Source organism: Nanorana parkeri, unplaced genomic scaffold, assembly GCF_000935625.1.
Source record: "Nanorana parkeri isolate BGI_ZX_2015 unplaced genomic scaffold, ASM93562v1 scaffold363, whole genome shotgun sequence".
In the NCBI taxonomy this organism is placed as follows: Eukaryota; Metazoa; Chordata; class Amphibia; order Anura; family Dicroglossidae; genus Nanorana; species Nanorana parkeri.
In genome coordinates, this window is record NW_017306631.1 from 364,021 (window position 1) to 384,467 (window position 20,447).

The 20,447-nt window shown below is 43.4% G+C and overlaps 1 protein-coding gene across 1 annotated transcript in view; it reads right to left on the reverse strand.

Annotated features, from left to right (window-relative positions):
* Positions 1-20,447, reverse strand: part of SOS1 (SOS Ras/Rac guanine nucleotide exchange factor 1) — a 193,023-nt gene that overhangs the window by 95,749 nt on the left and 76,827 nt on the right. The window contains exons 5-6 of the mRNA XM_018558855.1: positions 19,833-20,042; positions 2,095-2,238 (exon numbers count right to left, since the gene is read on the reverse strand). Coding sequence (XP_018414357.1) covers positions 2,095-2,238; positions 19,833-20,042 — 354 coding nt within the window. The remainder of the gene's footprint in view (positions 1-2,094; positions 2,239-19,832; positions 20,043-20,447) is intronic.

Here is a 20,447-nt window from a genome sequence, read left to right on the forward strand (position 1 = left end):
CCCCCCCCCCCTGTAATGCTAGAGGTAACAGCTTGTTAATGTCTAGGAGAACTTGGTAAAATTCTCTTACTTGACCAATCCCCACATTCTCAGTAATCAGTGCTCACCTCTTTCCAGTCTACAGCATCTTCACAAATAGTGCAGGGCTATGGGCCCTGCATTATACATGATGACATCAGTGAGCTGCCTGAGTGGAGGGGGTAAGAGGCTGTGGGCGTTGATCTTGGAGTCTGTGGTAGTGGAGATCGGGTAAATAAAAGTGCTTTACACACAACCCCTAGACAAAAACAAGCAGTTAACCCAGGTGTAGCCCACCTCTAATTTTTGTAAATGGTGCCCACTGAGTTTGTTATGGCTTTGTGATAATCCTGTCTTCTAAAAATGTAAAGGAGTTTTTATGGAAGGTTGCTACGGTGGGTTTCGTTTTAATGAGGGGCTTACTAAATATTCAGCTTTGTTGCCTAGGTGATGAAAATAGTATAAATATATTCTTGAAATTTTAAATTCTAGCACTTTCCTTTTGTTGCTAAAATGCCACATATATACAGTATCTCACAGAAGTGAGTACACCCCTCACATTTTTGTAAATATTTTATTATATAATTTCATGTGACGACACAGAAGAAATGACACTTTGCTACAATGTAAAATAGTGAGTGTACAGCTTGTATATCAGTGTACATTTGCTGTCCCCTCAAAATAACTCAACACACAGGCATTAATGTCTAAACCGCTGGCAAAAGTGAAAATGTCCAAATTGGGCCCAATTAGCCATTTTCCCTCCCCGGTGTCATGTGACTCGTTAGTGTTACAAGGTCTCAGGTGTGAATAGGGAGCAGGTGTGTTAAATTTGGTGTTATCGCTCTCACTCTCTCATACTGGTCACTGGAAGTTCAACACGGCGCCTCATGGCAAAGAACTCTGAGGATCTGAAAAAAAGAATTGGTGCTCTACATAAAGATGGCCTGGGCTATAAGAAGATTGCCAAGACCCTGAAACTGAGCTGCAGCACAGTGGCCAAGACCATACAGCTGGTTAACAGGACAGGTTGCTGCCAGCATTGCTGCAGAGGTTGAAGGGGTGGGGGGTCAGCCTGTCAGTGCTCAGACCATACGCCGCACACTCTATCAAATTGGTCTGCATGGCTGTCGTCCCAGAAGGAAGCCTCTTCTAAAGATGATGCACAAGAAAGCCCGCAAACAGTTTGCTGAAGATAAGCAGACTAAGGACGTGGATTACTGGAACCATGTCCTGTGGTCTGATGAGACCAAGATAAACTTATTTGGTTCAGATGGTGAGGAGTACAAAGACAAGTGGGTCTTGCCTACAGTCAAGCATGGTGGTGGGAGTGTCATGGTCTGGGGTTGCATGAGTGCTGCCGGCTCTGGGGAGCTACAGTTCATTGAGGGAACCATGAATGCCAACATGTACTGTGACATACTGAAGCAGGGCAGTATTCCAACATGATAACAACCCCAAACACACCTCCAAGACGACCATTGCCTTGCTAAAGGAGCTGAGGGTAAAGGTGATGGACTGGTAAAGCATGTCTCCAGACCTAAACCCTATTGGGCATCTCTGGGTCATCCTCAAATGGAAGGTGGAGCGCAAGGTCTCTAACATCCACCAGCTCCGTGATGTCGTCATGGAGGAGTGGAAGAGGACTCCAGTGGCAACCTGTGAAGCTCTGTTGAACTCCATGCCCAAGAGGGTTAAGGCAGTGCTGGAAATGATAGTGGCCACACAAAATATTGACACTTTGGGCCCAATTTGGACATTTTCACTTAAGGGTGTACTCACTTTTGTTGCCAGCGGTTTAAACATTAATGGCTGTGTGTTGAGTTATTTTGAGGGGACAGCAAATGTAAACTGATATACAAGCTGTACACTCACTACTTTACATTGTAGCAAAGTGTCATTTCTTCTGTGTCGTCACATGAAATGATATAATAAAATATTTACAAAAATATAAAACATTTTTACCGCCAAAGATAGTGGTCTGGTGTACTTCTGACACAGGGTCACCAAGTAAAAGTAGTTGCATTCAGAACTTCATGGTAATATAAACACTAAGCAACTTGTCCTAGAACTCACCTCCGCTAGGTCCTCAAAGCAGCTTCCTACTAAAGGATGAGGACTGCCTTCATCTGTCATTTCTACTGTGTCCTCAATAAGGCCCAGAAGCTTTACACTTAGTTCATGGATATCGATGATTCGACTAAAAATATTTTCTACATCCTGCATAAGAAAACAATATAAAGGTGCTTAATTATTTCTATGGTGTAATATATCACACGGTTGTACTCTTATGTCACAAGTTCACAGCAAGAAATAAATACGAGGTATTTGCATAAATGTTTTCTTCTGGACAGCCTTGGAAGCTCCAAAAGCTCGAGCTCCCTGCTATGCAAGTCTTTACTGCTGTTTCCATCTTGAGCCTGTTAACTATCCCCATCTTACTCTGAGCCATAAATATAAGCAACCTTACTGCCCAAATGTAAGCCATGTGACGAGTTAAGTACGAGGTTTTGAAATGTACATTATAAACACTCCACAAGGAACTCTAAAAGGATTATTACCGAGCTTGCAAACATATCTGGTTCTCTGCTTTTATTATATTTTCTGCCTTTTTTTAGGTGACAAAGCTGCCATTACTAACTTGCATTAAAAGTGCAGGCTTCAGAGCTGTCATCCTTATATTTCCTTTGCTACTTGCTGAGACACTGAGCTGGTACAAACATGTGCATTTCAGGCATGCAGTTGTGCACATCACATGTGAATCCTTTGTGTGGGTCAGACTCAGTAGTAAAGGAAGCATAAGGTCTAACATACACACCTTTGAAACAATGCAGGAATGGCATTTCCCATATTTTATCCTGAGAGATTCCATCTAATGACCCTATTTGTAGATATAAAAAAAAGAAAAACAATGGTGGCAAAAAAATGGATCAGGTACAGCAAGTACAATGACTATCCAAGCAATTCATTAATTAATTAGATGTGCCTACCTAATTGCTACTACCCATTAACCCCTTCATGACCAGAGGTCATGATGCTCAGGTTCAATTTGGCACCGTTAGCATGCACCGTTAACGTGACAATAAGCCTAAATAGTTTACATACCTAAATCATTTTTTATATTTTTAAAGGACATATAAGGCTGTTATTTGGTACACTGTTTTAATAAAATCCCTGCACTGTTTTATAGCCACTACTAGCCAGGCCCACCTAACCCTTACCCTGCCCCGGCCTTAACTCCGCCCCTAAACTCACCCTCTTAAATAACCCACCATAAAATAATACACTCCCCCTTATTAACCCCCCACACATAAAATAATACGCTCCCCCTTATTAACCATACCGTGTGCCCGACATGTCAGCTGTCTGCGGGTCACATAGTACCGGCTCGCCATTTGGGCCGCGGACCGGTACTTGGAGACCCAAATTTCCACTCGGCCTCACCTTATTTTTACCCGCCAAATGCGAGCAGGCGAGTGGAAATTTTGAGCCCTGAGCTAACAAATGCACAAACAATTTTTCTATATTTGTATTTATGTTACACTGTTATTGTAGCTAACAATTATATAATTTAAGATATGAAAACGGTCACATTCAGGCTGCAGTGGCATCTACAGGCTGATGGCTTGTTTTTGTTAGAGTGACACTAAACTTAGGAGTGAAATCTTAAAACTCTGTTTTTGTTAATAGTTAAGGTACTTGAATGCATTTTTATTTGTGTAGCTGCAGATCCTCAAATCATCTCAAAATTGGTGTGGAGACCGTCCTTCCTTCTGGAGGGTGGCTACTTTTTTGTCTTGTAAAGTAGCCACCGCTCCAAGCTTGATGGACTACAATCTCAGGCTTTGTTTACTAATTTGTATTAAGATTGTAGTCCATCACAGGAGTGCGCTTGGAGAGGTGGCTACTTTACAACACACACAGGTACCATGGGGAACAAAAGTAGCCACCTTCCAGAAGGAAGGACCGTGTCAGCACAAATTCAGAGATGATTTGAGAATCTATAGCCGAGTGATACACAAATAACCTACATTTTTGTTAATAAAGAAGGTACTTAAATGTATTTTTAAGGTTTAACTCCTGAGTTTAGTGTCACTTTAATGAAACCTCTAGCCTAAATAACAAAAAATACCGGCGCCTTCAATTGCGGGGTGCCCAGCAGTTCAATACAGCAGACACGAGAGGGGCAGCTCTCACAGGTCAAATTGACCACCAATCTAGGAGACAAGGAACAAAAGGAGCTTGTCTAGTCTAGCTAGTGTAATAGAGTAATTTAATGGTAAAACACGTAGCTCTAAGGCTGTACTTACAACAATTCAGTAGAATAAATACCAGTAGAATAGGATGTGAAGTCGGAACCTCTAGCAGGGAGAGTCTGGAGAGATGAGTATCACCAGCGTCCTCTGTCCCTATGTTAGCAGCAGGTTTACGTGTTTCTGGGGCTAGAGGTTCCGACTTCACATCCTATTCTACTGGTTTTTATTCTACCGAATTGTTGTAAGTACAGCCTTAGAGCTGCGTGTTTTACCATTAAATTACTCTTTTACACTATGGAGGCGCTTTCTGTTGTTCCTTGAAACCTCCAGACTGCATATGATAACCAAGTCAAAGCTGACATAGTGATCACATGATAGGGAAACGTTCCGATTGCTTCCCGATTGACAGGGGTAAATGGAGCAATCAACAGCCAGGATTCAGAGTAACAAGGTGTGCAAAGGACCAGCTGTTGGCTCCAAAGGGGGGGGGGGGGTGTTACCTATTGACATATACCCAGCCTTGAGCATCATGCTGGGAACATTCATATACAGATAGACGTATAAACTTTTTAAAACTATTTTTTACTTTACTTTTAGGGGCTTCAGGGAAATATTAGGGGTCTAGCCAGACCCCTGATATTTCCCTTTTAAAATAAAAAAAGAGATTGACCACGATCATCCTACAGGTGATGACTATCAGCAATTGACCACTAATGTTATGTACAAACTGAAATGGTAATAGACAATATGATATGCTAATGTAATGTAAGCCATGTGCAGTTACTACTCAATGTCTGTATCACATGTACTGCCACCTGTAATGGATGTACAAATTTTGCTTTTCTACATTTATATGCCAATAAAAACTTATTGAAATAAAAAAAAAAGAGATTGAGAACACAGAGTCCTCAATCTCTTTTTCTGTGTCCCCTGTTATCAATGAACAGGAATCCTCTATGAGTGTTCCTGTTCATTGATAACTTGAGAATATAGTATGTTTACTATAACCACAATAATGAATGAACAGGAGGTGATATAGATCACTCCCATTCATTCATAATTGAAGATATATTAACCATACCATATCCTCAATTATCTACAAACACTCAGCGATCACTGATCGCTGAGTGTATGTAGCCTGCTCTCCTCTCTGACACACTGTCACAGGAGGCTGAGTGAGCGGTGCGAGAGGAGAGCCCAGCCTACTGTGCCAGCGCTGTCTCCACCCCCACACCGCTCTGCCGCACTGTGATAGGCGGCCGAGCGGTGTAGGAGAGACACCGGCCGCTCACAGTGCTCTTGTCCCGCAGCGCTCGGCCAGCTGTCACTTTCTCTCCTCCCCGCCGGGACACAGAGCAGCACCCAGCGGGGAGGAAAGAAATCACGGATGCGCCTATGTATCGGCAGGAAAATTGCACTTTCGGCATTTAGCCAAAAGTGCCATTTGCCGCCGATATGTTTCGGCGGCCGATATATCGGTGCATCCCTAGTGAATACAGTACAGCATTTTTCAACAGAAAAGCTGTGCAGTTTCATAAATAGGGATATGGGATAAGGTTTGGATTTGCCACCACCTTGGGTTCGAGGCAGATCTCCCGGTTTTGCAGTTTAGCCGAATTCCAAATTTATGGCAAGAAATTTGTACCCGAGCACATAATGCAATACATAAACTTTGCCCCTGGACAAATGAACATTCATTTTGTCTAGGGAGCTAAAATAACAAAGTTATACTCACCTGAATTGCGATCCAGACTGGCTCCTACACCGCTCTCTCCAGCCTGTCTCCTTCTCTGCTCCAGCGATGGTATGTTCTTTGCTGTCCTCACCTTCTAAACACTGTATAGAACGTAATGACTCACAGGACCTTAGACTGCTGGAGCAGAAGGGGAGCAAGGCTGATGGGACAGGTCTAAGAACAAGCCAGGATTGTGGTTTGAGTGAGTATAACTTTCTTATTTTAGCTCCCTTGACAAAACGAGCACTTAACCCTTGCAGCACGGGGGTAGCCCCACTGCAAATTTTGCGATTTGATTTGCCTGGAGTTCTGCTTTAAAGCACAATAGTTATTTATATATCAGTTTGGTCCAAACATGCTTTTATTATTTATTCTTAAAAACGGGAAGAAGTCTCCTTTTTGTTACATGTTCACACTTAGGTTTGTAACACTTAATTAATTTTTTTTATTCCATTAGATATGTATTGTACTACAGCAGCCCATTTAGGTAATGACCCCTTTTCAGTGTGTCTGTTTTCCATACCTCAGTTTGCAAATGGAAAACGGAAAACAATTCATCTCCATGGCTGTACAGATGTTAACAGATGAGCATACGTTTACATCTGCAAATATCCGTGTCTGTTGAGGTCCACAATTTGAAATGGACTAGGTCTCCGATTTGACCGACTTAAATGAATGTAAACAAATGTCATCATGTTTTGGTAATTAGTCTTTTTTGTAAATAACTGCAACCTATGACCCAGGGAGGGGCTAACAAGTATCGCAAAGGATGGGTCTCAGAAGGTGCTAATCAACCTCATCCATGAAGTGCCAGTTCTGTGGGACACCACCTGCAGGGAATACAGAAGCACAACCTTTGGCAGGAGGTGTTTCAGGCTATCACACCTAACTGCCAAATCCCTAAATGCGAGGCAGCAGGACACGTATGGCAAGTGTACACCTAGATAGCTGTATGTGTTTTGTACTCATTGGACAATAATTATCAATTTTGCTGAGCAAAGTAATGCAAATACCATCAGTTTCACTGCAAGATTCCAAAAAGAGTCCACACAATTTCCACACATGACTAGATCTACATCAGAATAAAACCAGACGCCTCAAAATTTTGTCATGCCGGTTGGTTGCAGAGACCTTTTTGAATAGGCAAGAGTAATAGGCTGATTTTTTTCCGTACTGTGTCACAAATTTATGCTATGAAATTTTTAGGCGGCAAAGGTGAATATTCTAAGTAGGTGATACAGATCCTTTATAAAGCGAAAATAGCCCGGGAAAAAAATAATTTAATTTTAGGGGATTTAGTTATATGGCAAGTATATCAAAGAATAAGATAAAATTAGTGATCCGGGGCTGAAAGGGGACGTTTTCTACCTGAGAGTGTCTTTATTTGCCAGTGCCAATGGCATTACTAAAGAAAGCACTATTTTGACCTCAGCTAAGCGTGGGTCATTTATATCTGGTAAGTGAATCTGCCCAATGGGTGCATGTGTGGAGGTGACACACTTTGTGATCTTTGTTGCAAGACATCTATTGTCACACTGGGTTTTCTTCTGATGAATATTTGAATATTTGCCATGAATTGCACTGGTTTCAAGGGGCATTTTATACTTTAATAAACTATTATATTTGTATTGTATACATGTTGGCAAATTTGGTTGTGTATATTTGTTTAGTAGGGGTTACACTATATTACTTAGATGGCAGTGCATTTGTTTTGAAGTTAGGCACAAAGGAATTGGGAAAAAGAGGGATTGGAAGAAATGCAGGCAGTGGCATGAAGGGAGATGGGCCACAGGGGTCCCGATGATGAAAATGGGCAGAGATTTCATGTGGCGAAGCAGCTTTAGCCTAGATGTTCCCGCATCTTAAGGACAGCATATGGCGGTAAGAATACCATGTATACAGCAAAAATTCCAAGGCTTACAAGTACAGGTTCATAGACGTTTGCACATGATGGTCCCAAATGTTGCAGACTAAAAGGCACATTCGCATAGTGATATTCACAGATTTATGGTTATTACATAATTACTAATTATGTAATAACCCTAGGTTTTTTGAGCATTACTTGTAAAGGAGGTTGTGGTATTTGGACCCTGTGATACACCATTGCCATAATTATTAATTTTAATTTTCTTACAAAGTTTCCTCCTCAAAGATCCTCGCCTTCATGATCGTGTTGAAGGGGGAAGAGGCCGAGAGACTGATGAAATGCATATGGCTATGCTGTTCTTTGTGAATGCTATGCAGACATTCTGTATGGAGGAATGGCAGGATCGTCTGGCAGACCCAAACAATGCCAATGCAGCCTTGCTCTGGAATGCAAAGACAGGCTACTAGGGGTTTAGATGGCTTTTTTTTTAACTAAAAAGGGGGCTGAAGCCAAATCTGCCAAAGCGAAGCTTCCATTCCCTGTCTTTCTATAGGGGATGCTCCATAGAGACCGTCGGCCATTTTGCCCCTGAGTAAACTCCTCTTCCACCACCATCTTTCTTCCACCCCTATGGTTAGCAAAGCTACAGTCCTCACAGCCCCCTATAGCCACAGAAGCTCCAGACTGGCCACATCGTCTCATCTCCTATCATCTTATTCCCCGCATGTTGCTCCCCATCCTCCAATCCCGGTAGACCCAACCTCCCCTGCCAGTACTTCTCTTCTTCTTCCTCACAACCCCACTCTTACAGCACCTATGGCCACAAAATGTTTTCATTTTGTAAAAACTTTTAATAATTTTTTGATTACATAGTTACATAGTTACATAGTTAGTCAAGATGAAAAAAGACCATCGAGTTCAACCTTTGGTAACAACTGTTTATAGTTTTATACAAAAAGAGGGCAAGAAACAAATGTCAGTATACACACACACACAAAGGCAAACAGGGTTTTGGTCAGTCAGTATTCACAGACAAAAGGCAAAAACAGGTTTATATACATGCTCATACTGCCACCAATCTTGTCCTTCTGGTGGCAGGAAATAGTCTGCCAATGTTTTTATGTATGGCAATGGCAAAGCTGTTAGGCCTAAGCCCAGAATACTGCACAGAGGGCAAGGTAAACGCAATATCTTCATCCAGGTTTATGCTACCCCTGTTCCAAACAATGCTGTGAAGAATGCAGCAAGCTTGGGTGGCTAATTCCACATTCTCCAAGCTTAGTTGTACATTGCTTTGCAAAATGTGGCATTGATCAAGAGATGAGGAAAGCAGGAAAGAAGAGGGGTTCACAATCCACCCCCAAAACAGCCTTCAAACGGCTATTTGAAACACCGGGACCGAGCACGAAATCGGGGGCCTAAGCGGCAGCTGGGACCTGCCGCCCCCAGTATGCGGCAGCTATGAAGGGGGACACCGGCATCGGGCACCCATGGCCACCCGGCCTCTCCCGCGGACCTATCGGGAACTATCACCGAACACCGGCTGGAACTCTCCCCGGTGGGCGGAGCCGCCACCCCGGCCGGAGATCCATCACGGGTCCATCTACTGCCTGGAGTGCCAGAACCGCCCACGACATCGGGGCCTACGCAGCCAACGGAACCAGACTCACCTGCAGCCTTGCCGCGGATCCGCCACATTTCCCGCACTCCAGTGCGCGACAGGTAGAGGGACACCGACTTCGGGCACCCCTATCAACCCGGCCTCTCCCGCGTATCTCCCGGGGACTGTCCCCAAAAGCTGGCCGACACTCTCCCCAAGGGGCGGAGCAATGACCCCGGCCTGCAGTCCATCACAGGCCCCTCTGCTCCTCTTACCTACAGTGATGGTGCCAGCCCGGTCCACGGCCTCACTTTGCAGCAGTGGCCCCATACGAGGCCCCACTGAGGCCTACCCCCTCCTGGGAGCCATGGACTGGACCGCACCCCCACAGTGTCCTACAGGGGAAGATTCACTGGGCTCCTGGTGTTCGGACCCACCCCTGCCATCCGGTCAAGCCATGCATAAGGGGTCTTCACAACCAAAGGGACCGCATCCACAGCTAGATGCCACCTTGAGAGACCTTTTGAGTGCTCTCCCTACAAAAGTGGACTTAGCCACCTTGATCCCTACTAAAGCGGATTTTGAGACCTTTACTCAGCGCATTGAAACGGCTTATACAGGATCTTGCTGAAGGGAAGAGATCTCCACGGTCCACTCCAGGATTGCAGCTGTAGAACACTCCCACTCTGATGTCCTCCACAGGTTGACTCACCTAGAAGAAGCCCAGACCCTACAACGGGGGCAGAAGAAATAACATACACATACGGGGGGTCCCTGAATCAACGATTCCCTCTGACCTTAAGGTTACGGTACAGGGAATCTTAAATCTTTACCTTGACCAGCCTCCAGGTTCTCCAATAGAGTTGGATAGAGCCCACAGAGCCCTGGGCCCAAGACACTCTGACCCAATTAGACCACGGGACATCATATGTCGGGTCCACAACTACGCCAGAAAGGAGGCCATCATGCAGCAGGCATGGCGTAAGGGCCATTAGACTTTGACGGTGCGCCTGTTCCCCGACTTATCCAGAAACACCTTGCAGATGCGACGCCTGCTGGGACCCCTACTGGATGCCATACGGTCCTCAGGAGCTACCTACAAGTGGGGTTTCCCCTTCCATTTGATCATCCGGAAACAAGGTGAGACTTTCCTGCTGAAATCGCCGGAGATGTTGCCGGACTTATTTGCGTTCTTGGATATCTTCCCGGTAGATGTCCCGGACTGGCTCTGCTCTATGCCAGCTACAGCTCCGGCCTTGGATCCGTCCGGAAGTGACCCACCCTACCGCTCAGATCCTAACCTACCTCGCCCTTCAAGGGGAGTTCTTCGTAGAGCTCGCCGTACCTCTAGGAACCGCCTATCTTCACCACTCCAACCATCTCAAAACGAACCATAACCTTCTTCACTCTCACCTGTTCCACGTTGTCACACCCAGATGCCAATTGTCTTATATGGGGCACTCACCGCGCCACTACTGATTTTCCCTGCTTTCAAGTATGCCGAGTTGCCTCACTCAAGTGTTGCCGGTTTCCTACAGTAAGATTCTAATGCCCCTCCTGACGGAATATGTGCCATTTACTGCTCAACATCCCAATTGTGCATTCAATTAGTTGCCTGGGATGACTCACACAGTAGTTGAAAATTATTTTCCTCTCACCCAGAGAATGCTTTGCAGAAGGTACCCGGAAAGTGCAAATGCCTCATCAGCTACAAGTACATGTGGAAAAGCAGTCACTGCAGTTCCAGGCAATGGTTTGTCAGCAGGCAAAATAAAACGTCTCTCCAGCAGTCTTCGCACCATGGCCAACTGTAGAATCTTCAGTACTTCCATAGGCTTCTCTGTCAATAGCAATGACTTTGTAATTGTTGTTGCAGATGAGCATTTGCAGATGGCCAATAGCACAAGGGAGAAATATTTCTGTAGTTGGAAGATCTTGACGCTGATCCAGGAGGCATTTGTATACGCACATTTGCAATCAAGGGCTCCAAAGCAGTTTGGAAGGTTGGCCTTAATCCAAAAACCCTCATATTTGTTGCCACATAGGCACACATCTGGGAGTAGGCATTGCAGAACTCCCCAGATCCTCTCATATGGCTAGACAGCTGTCATGCACTATCCCTGAAACTGTCAGGATTCCATGAAATAGTGGCTGAGGTGAATGACTGGTCATTGCAAGGAATCTAGGAATAGAATAAAACACTAGTTTGCAAAAATTTTCTAAATATAATGGGTTAATGTATTATGAGTAATGACATGGAATGTGTCAGTTGCCCTTTCCCATCAATCAGTTATTACTACTTATTGAGATGAAACAGCGCAGCGCTGTTAAAAAGAACGGTGTTTGAACTTCAAATGAAAATAATAACAACAGTGTTTACTAAGAATCCCAACAGTGTAGTAGTGGGAGGGATACACAGTGTCAAAAAAACTTCTCCAAGTGATAGTATCTGAAAAACAAATGCTTCCTCTAAGTGTATCAACCATGCCCTGTGCATATACTTTATCCATGTCATTCCCGGAAGTGTGAGTGAAGCAGAGAGCTCACAGCCATCAGACAGGTGAAGAGCTTGGTCAACAGCTGTATTGGTCTCTCATGCCGATGGGAGCAAGAGCAGGAATTTCTCTGTGATTGCTACAGTCGTTAACATGTGTGAGTATTTAAAATAAAAAAATCTATTTTAGGGCTACAACCAAATAATCTATAATCAATTATGAGAATTATGAGAATAGTTGGATCCCCTAGCTCTCTCCTCCACACTGAGAAGAGTGCACAGCAAGCAGTGGGTGGGTGCAGTAGCCAGCCTACTATTGGCTATTGCTATTGCACCAGCCCACTACCTGCTGTATTTACATTCAGCTGCCGTCTGCGGAATGTTGCAACTGGCAGCTGTCATTCCCTGGCTGAAGCTATTCAAGCACCATGTGCTTACAATACAATTATTAAAAAAAAATAAAAATTAAAAAGGTGGGGAAAAAAGTAACTTTCTGTGTCAGCCTGACAAATTCTGCTGCAGGAGGTGCATTGCAGTGCCATTAATTTCAATGGCACCCCAAACGCGCCTCCCACCCACAGTGTGATCACCCGCACTGGAACGCATGGTACCACAATGCTGTGCGTTTCAGTGCAGTGCAATTGCAAAAAAAAAAATTTTATTCTGAAGTAAACTTTCTAACACTGCATTTGTGTATTTTATTTTAAATTAAGGATGGTATTTAATCTTTTTATCCGATTAATCGAAAAAATAAAAATAATCATTAGTTGCAGCCCTAATTTTTTTAATAAAATGTTTTCTAACAGTATTACACTATTTTGTATTCCATTCCCTATGTATCCGAGCTATACTATATCTCAGGGGTGTCCAAACTCCGGCCCTCCAGCTGTGGTGGAACTACAAATCCCATGAGGCATTGCAAGATTCTCACAGCCACAGACATGACTCCCGAAGAGAGATGCATCATGGGATTTGTAGTTCCACCACAGCTGGAGGGCCGGAGTTTGGACACCCCTGCTATATCTGGAGGAACATTCCCGCTTTAATTGGAGATAATTTTTCTGCCCCAAGCAAGAGGAGGCGCACTGGTCCACACTTATATATTTTAGTTATGGTCAGTTATTTGAGGTGAGCAGGGTGTGTATATGCACAGTTGGCACACTAGGGGAAAGCATTTATTTTTCACATACTGTCATTTTGAGAAGTTTTGCTTTTGACACTTTGTATCACTACAACAATCATCATGAACTTAACTTTTGGGACAATATATGGACTTGTTACAATGTTGGGATTTTTTTTAGTAAACACTTATTAATTTCATTTGAAGTTCATACACAGTTATTTTTAATAGCACTACACTGTTTTATCTTACTTGCTTCACTGTGAATTTACACAGATTGGGTTCAGCTGCTTAGATTACTGATGATATAGAACGTAGCGCAAAATACTTATGCAGATATTTTTATAGTTCTTAATACTTGCAAATGTTTCAGCTTCAGGGAATAAAGAAGGAATATAGGTTAGGATTGCTTAAAGGAGAACTATGGGGTCAGGGCTTTTCCCCATAGTTCTCCTAAGGGTAACGGGAGGACACAAACTAGCGCCCAAAGCTCAGTATATCGCGAGCTACAGCGAGCTACAGCGAGACGCCGCAGCCAGGACGGATCCCGGCATCACTGTCGAGATCCACCCAGCTGCATGATTGACAGCTGGCTCTGCCTATCTAGAGGCAGAGCCAGCTGTACCCGCCCCTTCCCCGTCCGTTCCGCCAGTCAGCGCTGGAGGATCGGACAGGGGAGGGGGGAATCCCTGCAGGGAGCCGTGACAGTCACGGCTCTCTGCAGGGATATATCGAGAAGTGAGCGAGTGACGGTATGTGTTCGCTCACTTCCCGATCTATTGAGCCGACCTGTGACAGTTTGTCACAGGGTGGCTAGAACTATGAGGCTGATTGATTTTCACTCGCCTCATAGTTCTCCTTTAACAGAGGCAAATGGAACAGTATATTTGAAAGCAATCCATCAGCAGAATGTCACAACAGAACAGGTGTCATGAAACATCTGATCCAGTTCATGTACTCTATTTGCATAGGTTTGCCTGCTATCATAAGTACATGTTCTGTGCACCCCAAACCACCAAATAACGGAGGGATTGAAATTTGGACTTACCTCAGAGTCAGAAGAAGCCGATCTTCTGGAGGCACACCCCTTCTCATGTTCATGCGCTGTAGCTGTGGATGTAGGTTTTCCAACAGAAAGTCAAATGTAGCTATGCGCAATCTCATGAAATTGAAGAACTTCATCGGACAACATCTCAAATCAGCATAGTGAAGTGACAAATCTCTCACGTATCCTCTTCAGCGGCATTGAATATGTCCAGTAGCGATGCCTCCTCTCATGCATAGTCCTCCTTCTCTCCCTCATATAGGCAAAGATTACACAAAATGATATGGCATTCCAAAACATGGCTGGAGCCATGGCTTACACAACAAAGTAGCAGAAAAGACACGTGAAAATCAGAGTTGCTCACTAATGTTAAAATATTTAAATGGACCTGCGCTATGGTGATAGTGGTACACCCAGATTGTACCTATGTTGAGCCTGTATTGTCTTGTAGATATTTATCACTTCATTATAGCCCACATTTGAGTGTAGTGTTTTCTGAGAAAACTGCATCAAAGACACAATTTATAGATTGGTTTCACATGTTATAGAGATCATTTACTTGAGCGCAGTGTAATTTGAATTTCATTGCTCACTAATGTTGCAGTGCAGCATGGGAAGCACAATGCATGCTGGTGAAAAGCAAATAATCAGGGAAGTTTACCATACTTTCAATCACAAAATGCCAAAATAATGGCATGTAAAAAACGGATGTACATGGATGAAAAACAGATGTAAACATAACTGAACAAACTGAGCTGAACGGACGACGAATGAGGAAACTGATTTAGTATTTATCAGTTTTTTTTAGTATCTGTTAATCTGACTTAACTAAACATGTTTGCGTGAATAAGCTCTTAAGTTTATACATTTGAGAATCTGCTTAGGTATTTAATCACCACTGGTGTTTATTTTTGGTCCTTTTTTCATTATATAATAAAAACCCCAGTGGTGATTAAAATACCACCGAAAGAAAGCACTATCTGTCCCGAAAAGATTGTATAAAATTAATTTCAGTACAGCGTTGCATGACGAAATAAATGTCAAAGTACTGCAACGATGAATACTGAAAAATGGCCTGGACAGGAAGGGGGTTTAACACCCTGGTCAGCAAGTGGTTAAGCTATTTCTAATGCTAATTAAATAACTCACAATGGATGGTTTTTGTTTCCCCTAGAATAAGCTAGTCCCCCGAGTATTGGCCCTGATATCCTGTTTTAGGGAGGCTCCTTTCCCATGCAGGGACCTACGGAGCCACCTCTCTGTATGCCAGCAAGTTATGTGCATCTCCACAAATACACAGGCAGAGCAGGGAGATCCACTCCCCTCCCTCTGCTCCCCTTTTTCTCCTCTTCTACCCTTTCCAAGCTACAGTAGTAGATGGATGACCGTTGGAGCCTGTACTTTCCCTTATGGTCTTGTACTGGACAGGAAGTTTAGGGAAGTGGAGCTGAGAGAGTTGCTGTTGGAAACATGATGACTATAAGGGTTATTTACTAAGCTGCCGAAGGCAGCCGAGTGAATAACCAAGCCAAAGTGAACTGAGCCAAATGGCGTTCGGGTATTCACTTCGGCTCTGCACAGCTGATTTCAGCCGTACATTGGCTGTCTTCAGTCAGTCGAACATGTTTGGCATGCTCGGCTGAGCCAAAGTGCAGAAGCCGTTCGAGCCAAAGTGCAGAAGCCGTTCGAGCCAAAGCTCCAGCAGTTCACTCGCAGTGAGTAAATAGCTAAATGCCGCTGAGCGGTATTCGGCTTGGCTTTTCTGCTCGCTACTTCGAATAAAAGAAAATGTAATTAGAGAAAAAAAGTGAAAATGTAAAAAAAAAAAAAAAAAAAGTTAAGAAAATAATAGGAATAAAATGTAAATTAAAAAGAGAAAAAAAACAGCGTAGCCCCCCCCCCCCTCAAACCATACCAGATCTTTAGGTCTGGAAGGAAAGTTAGGAGGGACTCCAAGTTAAAAACCAAAAAGAAAATAAAAACCTGCCGCCCGTTGACCCAACATGTGGCATGCATGCATGCAGCGAACCCCCGCCTCAGATTGCAAAATCTGAAAGATGCCAGCAAAAGAAGATCAAAAGAAGATCTGATTCTGCAGACCTTCATGCGCATCTTCACGTAAACACCCGTCAGGTGCGCCAACATACGAAAAGGATAATGGCGCTGCACATGTTAGGTATCGCCACGCACGACAGAGTGAGATAAATAATTCTGGGGGAAATATTTACAAGCATCTCTAAACCGATGACCTGTAGGGACTTTTAAAGTGTCGTCTATGGACTTTTTTGGGGTACTGAATTTTGTCGCCGTTTCACATACACACAGTTTTTAACCTGGGCATGTTGGGTATCTATTTACTCGTTGTAACCTCATCTTTCATATTCTATTTTTAAAATGTGCATTTTATAGTGTTTTGGGGCATTTAGGAGCGTTTTTCACAATATTTTGGGGTTTGATAATAAGTTGTGCTAATATCGTGCCACTACTGAGTATTGTGAGGAGGTGTTCAGTGTTTGATGGTCTCCAGATGAGGACTCAGCATCAGGATCACAAGGTCCCCACAAACAACTCATAGCCTATGCAACATCCCAGGGAAAACCCTACCATACAGTGCTGCAACTTGTATGCCTGGGGGAAAGGAGCCACAGTGAGGCATAGCTACCAGGATTTCTCCAGGCCCAGCCTGAGATGTAGCTTACCCCCACACTGGCAAGGTTATGTGTGAAAATGGCACAAACCTGCTGTCTGATCTTCTACTAGTGAACATCACACATGTTTCTTTACTGCAGCCTGATGAACCATGCACTAGAGGCACAGTGGCCAGAGAAAGAGGAGGACTTGATTCTATCCCAGGGCCAGCAGGGAACTCTGGCCACTGCTTCAATCGCTGGTATGCAGAGGCAGCAGAAGGCAGAAGAGGAGGAAGGTGGACAGCCGGAGGACAATATTATCAGTAACAATAAGGGAGAGAGAGGGAGAGAGAGAGAGGCTTTGACAGTGCCTCTTTGCAGCATTTCCCAGTAGAGTCAGTAATCACTCGGCTGTATGATCCCGTCAACAACCCCTCAAAGATTAGCAAGAGCAGCAGCCTCAGCATGGTTTTGCATAGATTTGTAAAGCAAGATCCAGCTACTGGCACCAATCATAGGCAAAATCTGAACCTTATGATTGCTGACTATATTGCTTTCAGTGCTGATACTGAAACACTAAAATATGAGAACAACCCCATGTAATACTGGGTGTCCAAGACAGACCACTGGGTGGAGCTAGTTTCAATATGCTAGAGGTACTGGCCTGGCCTGCTGCAAGTGTGACATCTGAGAGGGCCTTCAGAGAAGCGCATCCACCTGTTCTCCAAATGTGTACTGGCTGACTTTCATAAAAATAAGTCAGGCCCAAGGATGCCCACTTTCTCCCATCTTGTTCTTCTTAGCGAATGAACCCCTGGCCCACCTAATCAGGAGAAACTTAGACATTATAGGATGAGAAGTGGCAGGTTATCACCATTAATGTTATTTGCAGATGTCCTTCTGGTCCTTACTAGCAACGTTCTATATAGGTCAAATTCCCAAGAAGCCTTGAGCCATTATACCAAATATCACCACGCAGCCCAGGTGGCCCTTCCATTCTGTGTTGGATACATTATGGGTCTCCCTGGAAGCTTATGCCAGCTTCCTCATGGGAGTACACAATTTACTTTGGCCATTACCAAGCCATAGGGGCCTGTCTGGAAACTCCATCTTGACACATTCACTTCAGATCGGAGACCAAGCAAACTTATGGTCGGCTTTCTTGTGTTTCCTCTTCCTTATATCCCGTTCTCTTGAGACATCGCGGGGGGATACCACCACCAATACGGGGTGAAAGGAACTGATTGGAGGGGAAGGAGAGAGCTGCGGTCAATTTGCCCATCCGGATAAGATTGAGGAGGTGGTTGATTAGAACAGCATAGGAGATCGCCTGAGAATCAGTTGGTGGACAAAACTGAATAGAACTTTCTTTACAAATGGTGCCTCTGAACAAAGGGAAGTAAATCTATTCCCGTCCTTTTTTCTGTTTAAATCAATTGTCCGGCCCACGGACGATCACTGGTTAATAGATTGAATAGCGATGTTATTGCACTATGTCACTTTAGGATACTAAGTTGTATCTACACTGACTTATAAGTTTGGAATCATATGTTTGATATGCATCAGCGTTACTATTGCACTATGTCACTTTAGAATACTAAGTTGCATTCACACTGGATTTATATGTTTGGAACCACAAGTTTGCTATGTGTATAGATAGATACATGGAGTAGATCAGCCCACAACACTGATGCTAATATATGTAAATATAATTTAAGCAAGTAAGGGAATTTCAAGTCACATAGGAATCGATACACAGGATTTGATACGTACACAGGTCATATAGATCACTATATAGAAACTTCTTCTATAATATTTTTTATAATTTCAGATATGACAATGTTATAGCGATACAAAGACGTTGCTCACCCTCGAATTATTAGGATTATTGGTTTGTGCACAGACTGAGCGCAACATAACAGTTTTACTATATACGGGTTTATTGTCAGATATTGTTGCAGCTGGTCTAACGTTTTTCAAACACTTTTATTGCTCCCAGCGCAGCTATTTGTTGTTCATTATGGGAAAACCTATTTCCAACCTTACCCTTTTACTCTCTATAACAAGAAATACCCCTGTTCCCGGCAGGTGTCAACAAGTCTCTAGCCTTCTCATGGTGGGTAAACAATAATCTCATGATGGTGAATCCCTGACATACCATAGCCACTATGTTACGTTTCAGTACCTGCTGCTACCCGTTTCCCTGAAAATAAGACCTACCCCGAAAATAAGACCTAGTACTATTTTTGGGAATTGCTAAAATATAAGACCTACCCTGAAAATAAGACCTAGTTGTGACCATTCACAGGGCCGGTGGTGGCATAAGGGGGAACTTGAAGAGCCACGGAAGAGGCAGGAGAGAATCAGCGGTGCCAACGAAGTCAGTTCTAGAGGAGGCAAGGCGGCACCGGAGGGAGCAGAGCCGCATAAGCTGATGCCTCCTCTATAACGCCAGCTCCTGTCACAGGCGAAGTGATACCAAATGCACTCCGCCTGTGAGGAATTGATAGTGAAAGCGCGCTTCACTCATTATGGCCAGCGATTTGGTTAGCAAATTGCTCTTGGAAAGGTACGGCACCCGATTGCCCTGATCACCATATTTTTGTACATGAATACATGTAGACTGTTGTACATGAATAAGTGTGGATTGTTGTACATTAAAAAAAATAAGACCTACCCGAAAATAAGACCTAGTGTGTTTTTTTGAGCCCCCAAAAATATAAGACAGTGTCTTATTTTCGGGGAAACACGGTATATGTAAGCTACTTCTAAAAGTAAAAAAAATAAATTCCAATGCAAAGTATGTGCTGCCAGAGTACACCATATTTCAAGGTTGTTCAGTAAAATCATGCAATTCCATAACGCCATGAACAGATTTGACACATTCCCCAAACCTGAAATTTAAAGGATTGTTTTTTTGATGTTGTCCTCAAAGCAGCATGAAAAGGCCCTTTCCTTGCTTTGAGTAATGTCCCACATTTAGCCCCTCAAAAGTAATATTGAGACTCATAAAAGACTGTAGAAATAACACAATATAATAAAGTGGAGTGTGAGATATAAAACTCACATGAGCTGAAAACAGTTTCGTGCTGGAGGCAAAAGGTTCTCGGAATACTTTAATGATGAGGTTCAGTTCCCTTATATATTGCCTAACTTCTGCCATAAAAGACTTCACAAGGTCATAATATGTTTGTTCCCCTAAAGTGGATGGCTCTTCATCAGCTAAGGACAATGCACTTATGTCTTCTTCATCTTGGTGGAACATATCCATCAACACCTGTGTAAAAAGAAAGGCGGCAGTATATAAAATGACAACAATATCAAGTAAAATGAAAATATAACAGAAGATAATTCAAACTAAATAAAATGTGATATAATAAAGCAAGTCTACCTAAAAGTGATGCATTGGTTGCAAGTATAATCTTGCAGTCAACCACAGGCTTCTCATATCCTTTAAGTACTCCATAAGAGACATTTCCTTAAATATTTACTGGCTTAGTTTCCACCACCTTAAAGTTTTAGGTGCTCCCATCCACATTGGGGTGGTAACATACATATGTGCATACAAAGTTTATATGTGATGCTCCAGTACCCCAACTCGGCATACCATAGCTTAACAATTAAACAATACTTTTGCTGTAATACTATAATGAAAATAACCTCTCACTACTATGGTAAACGC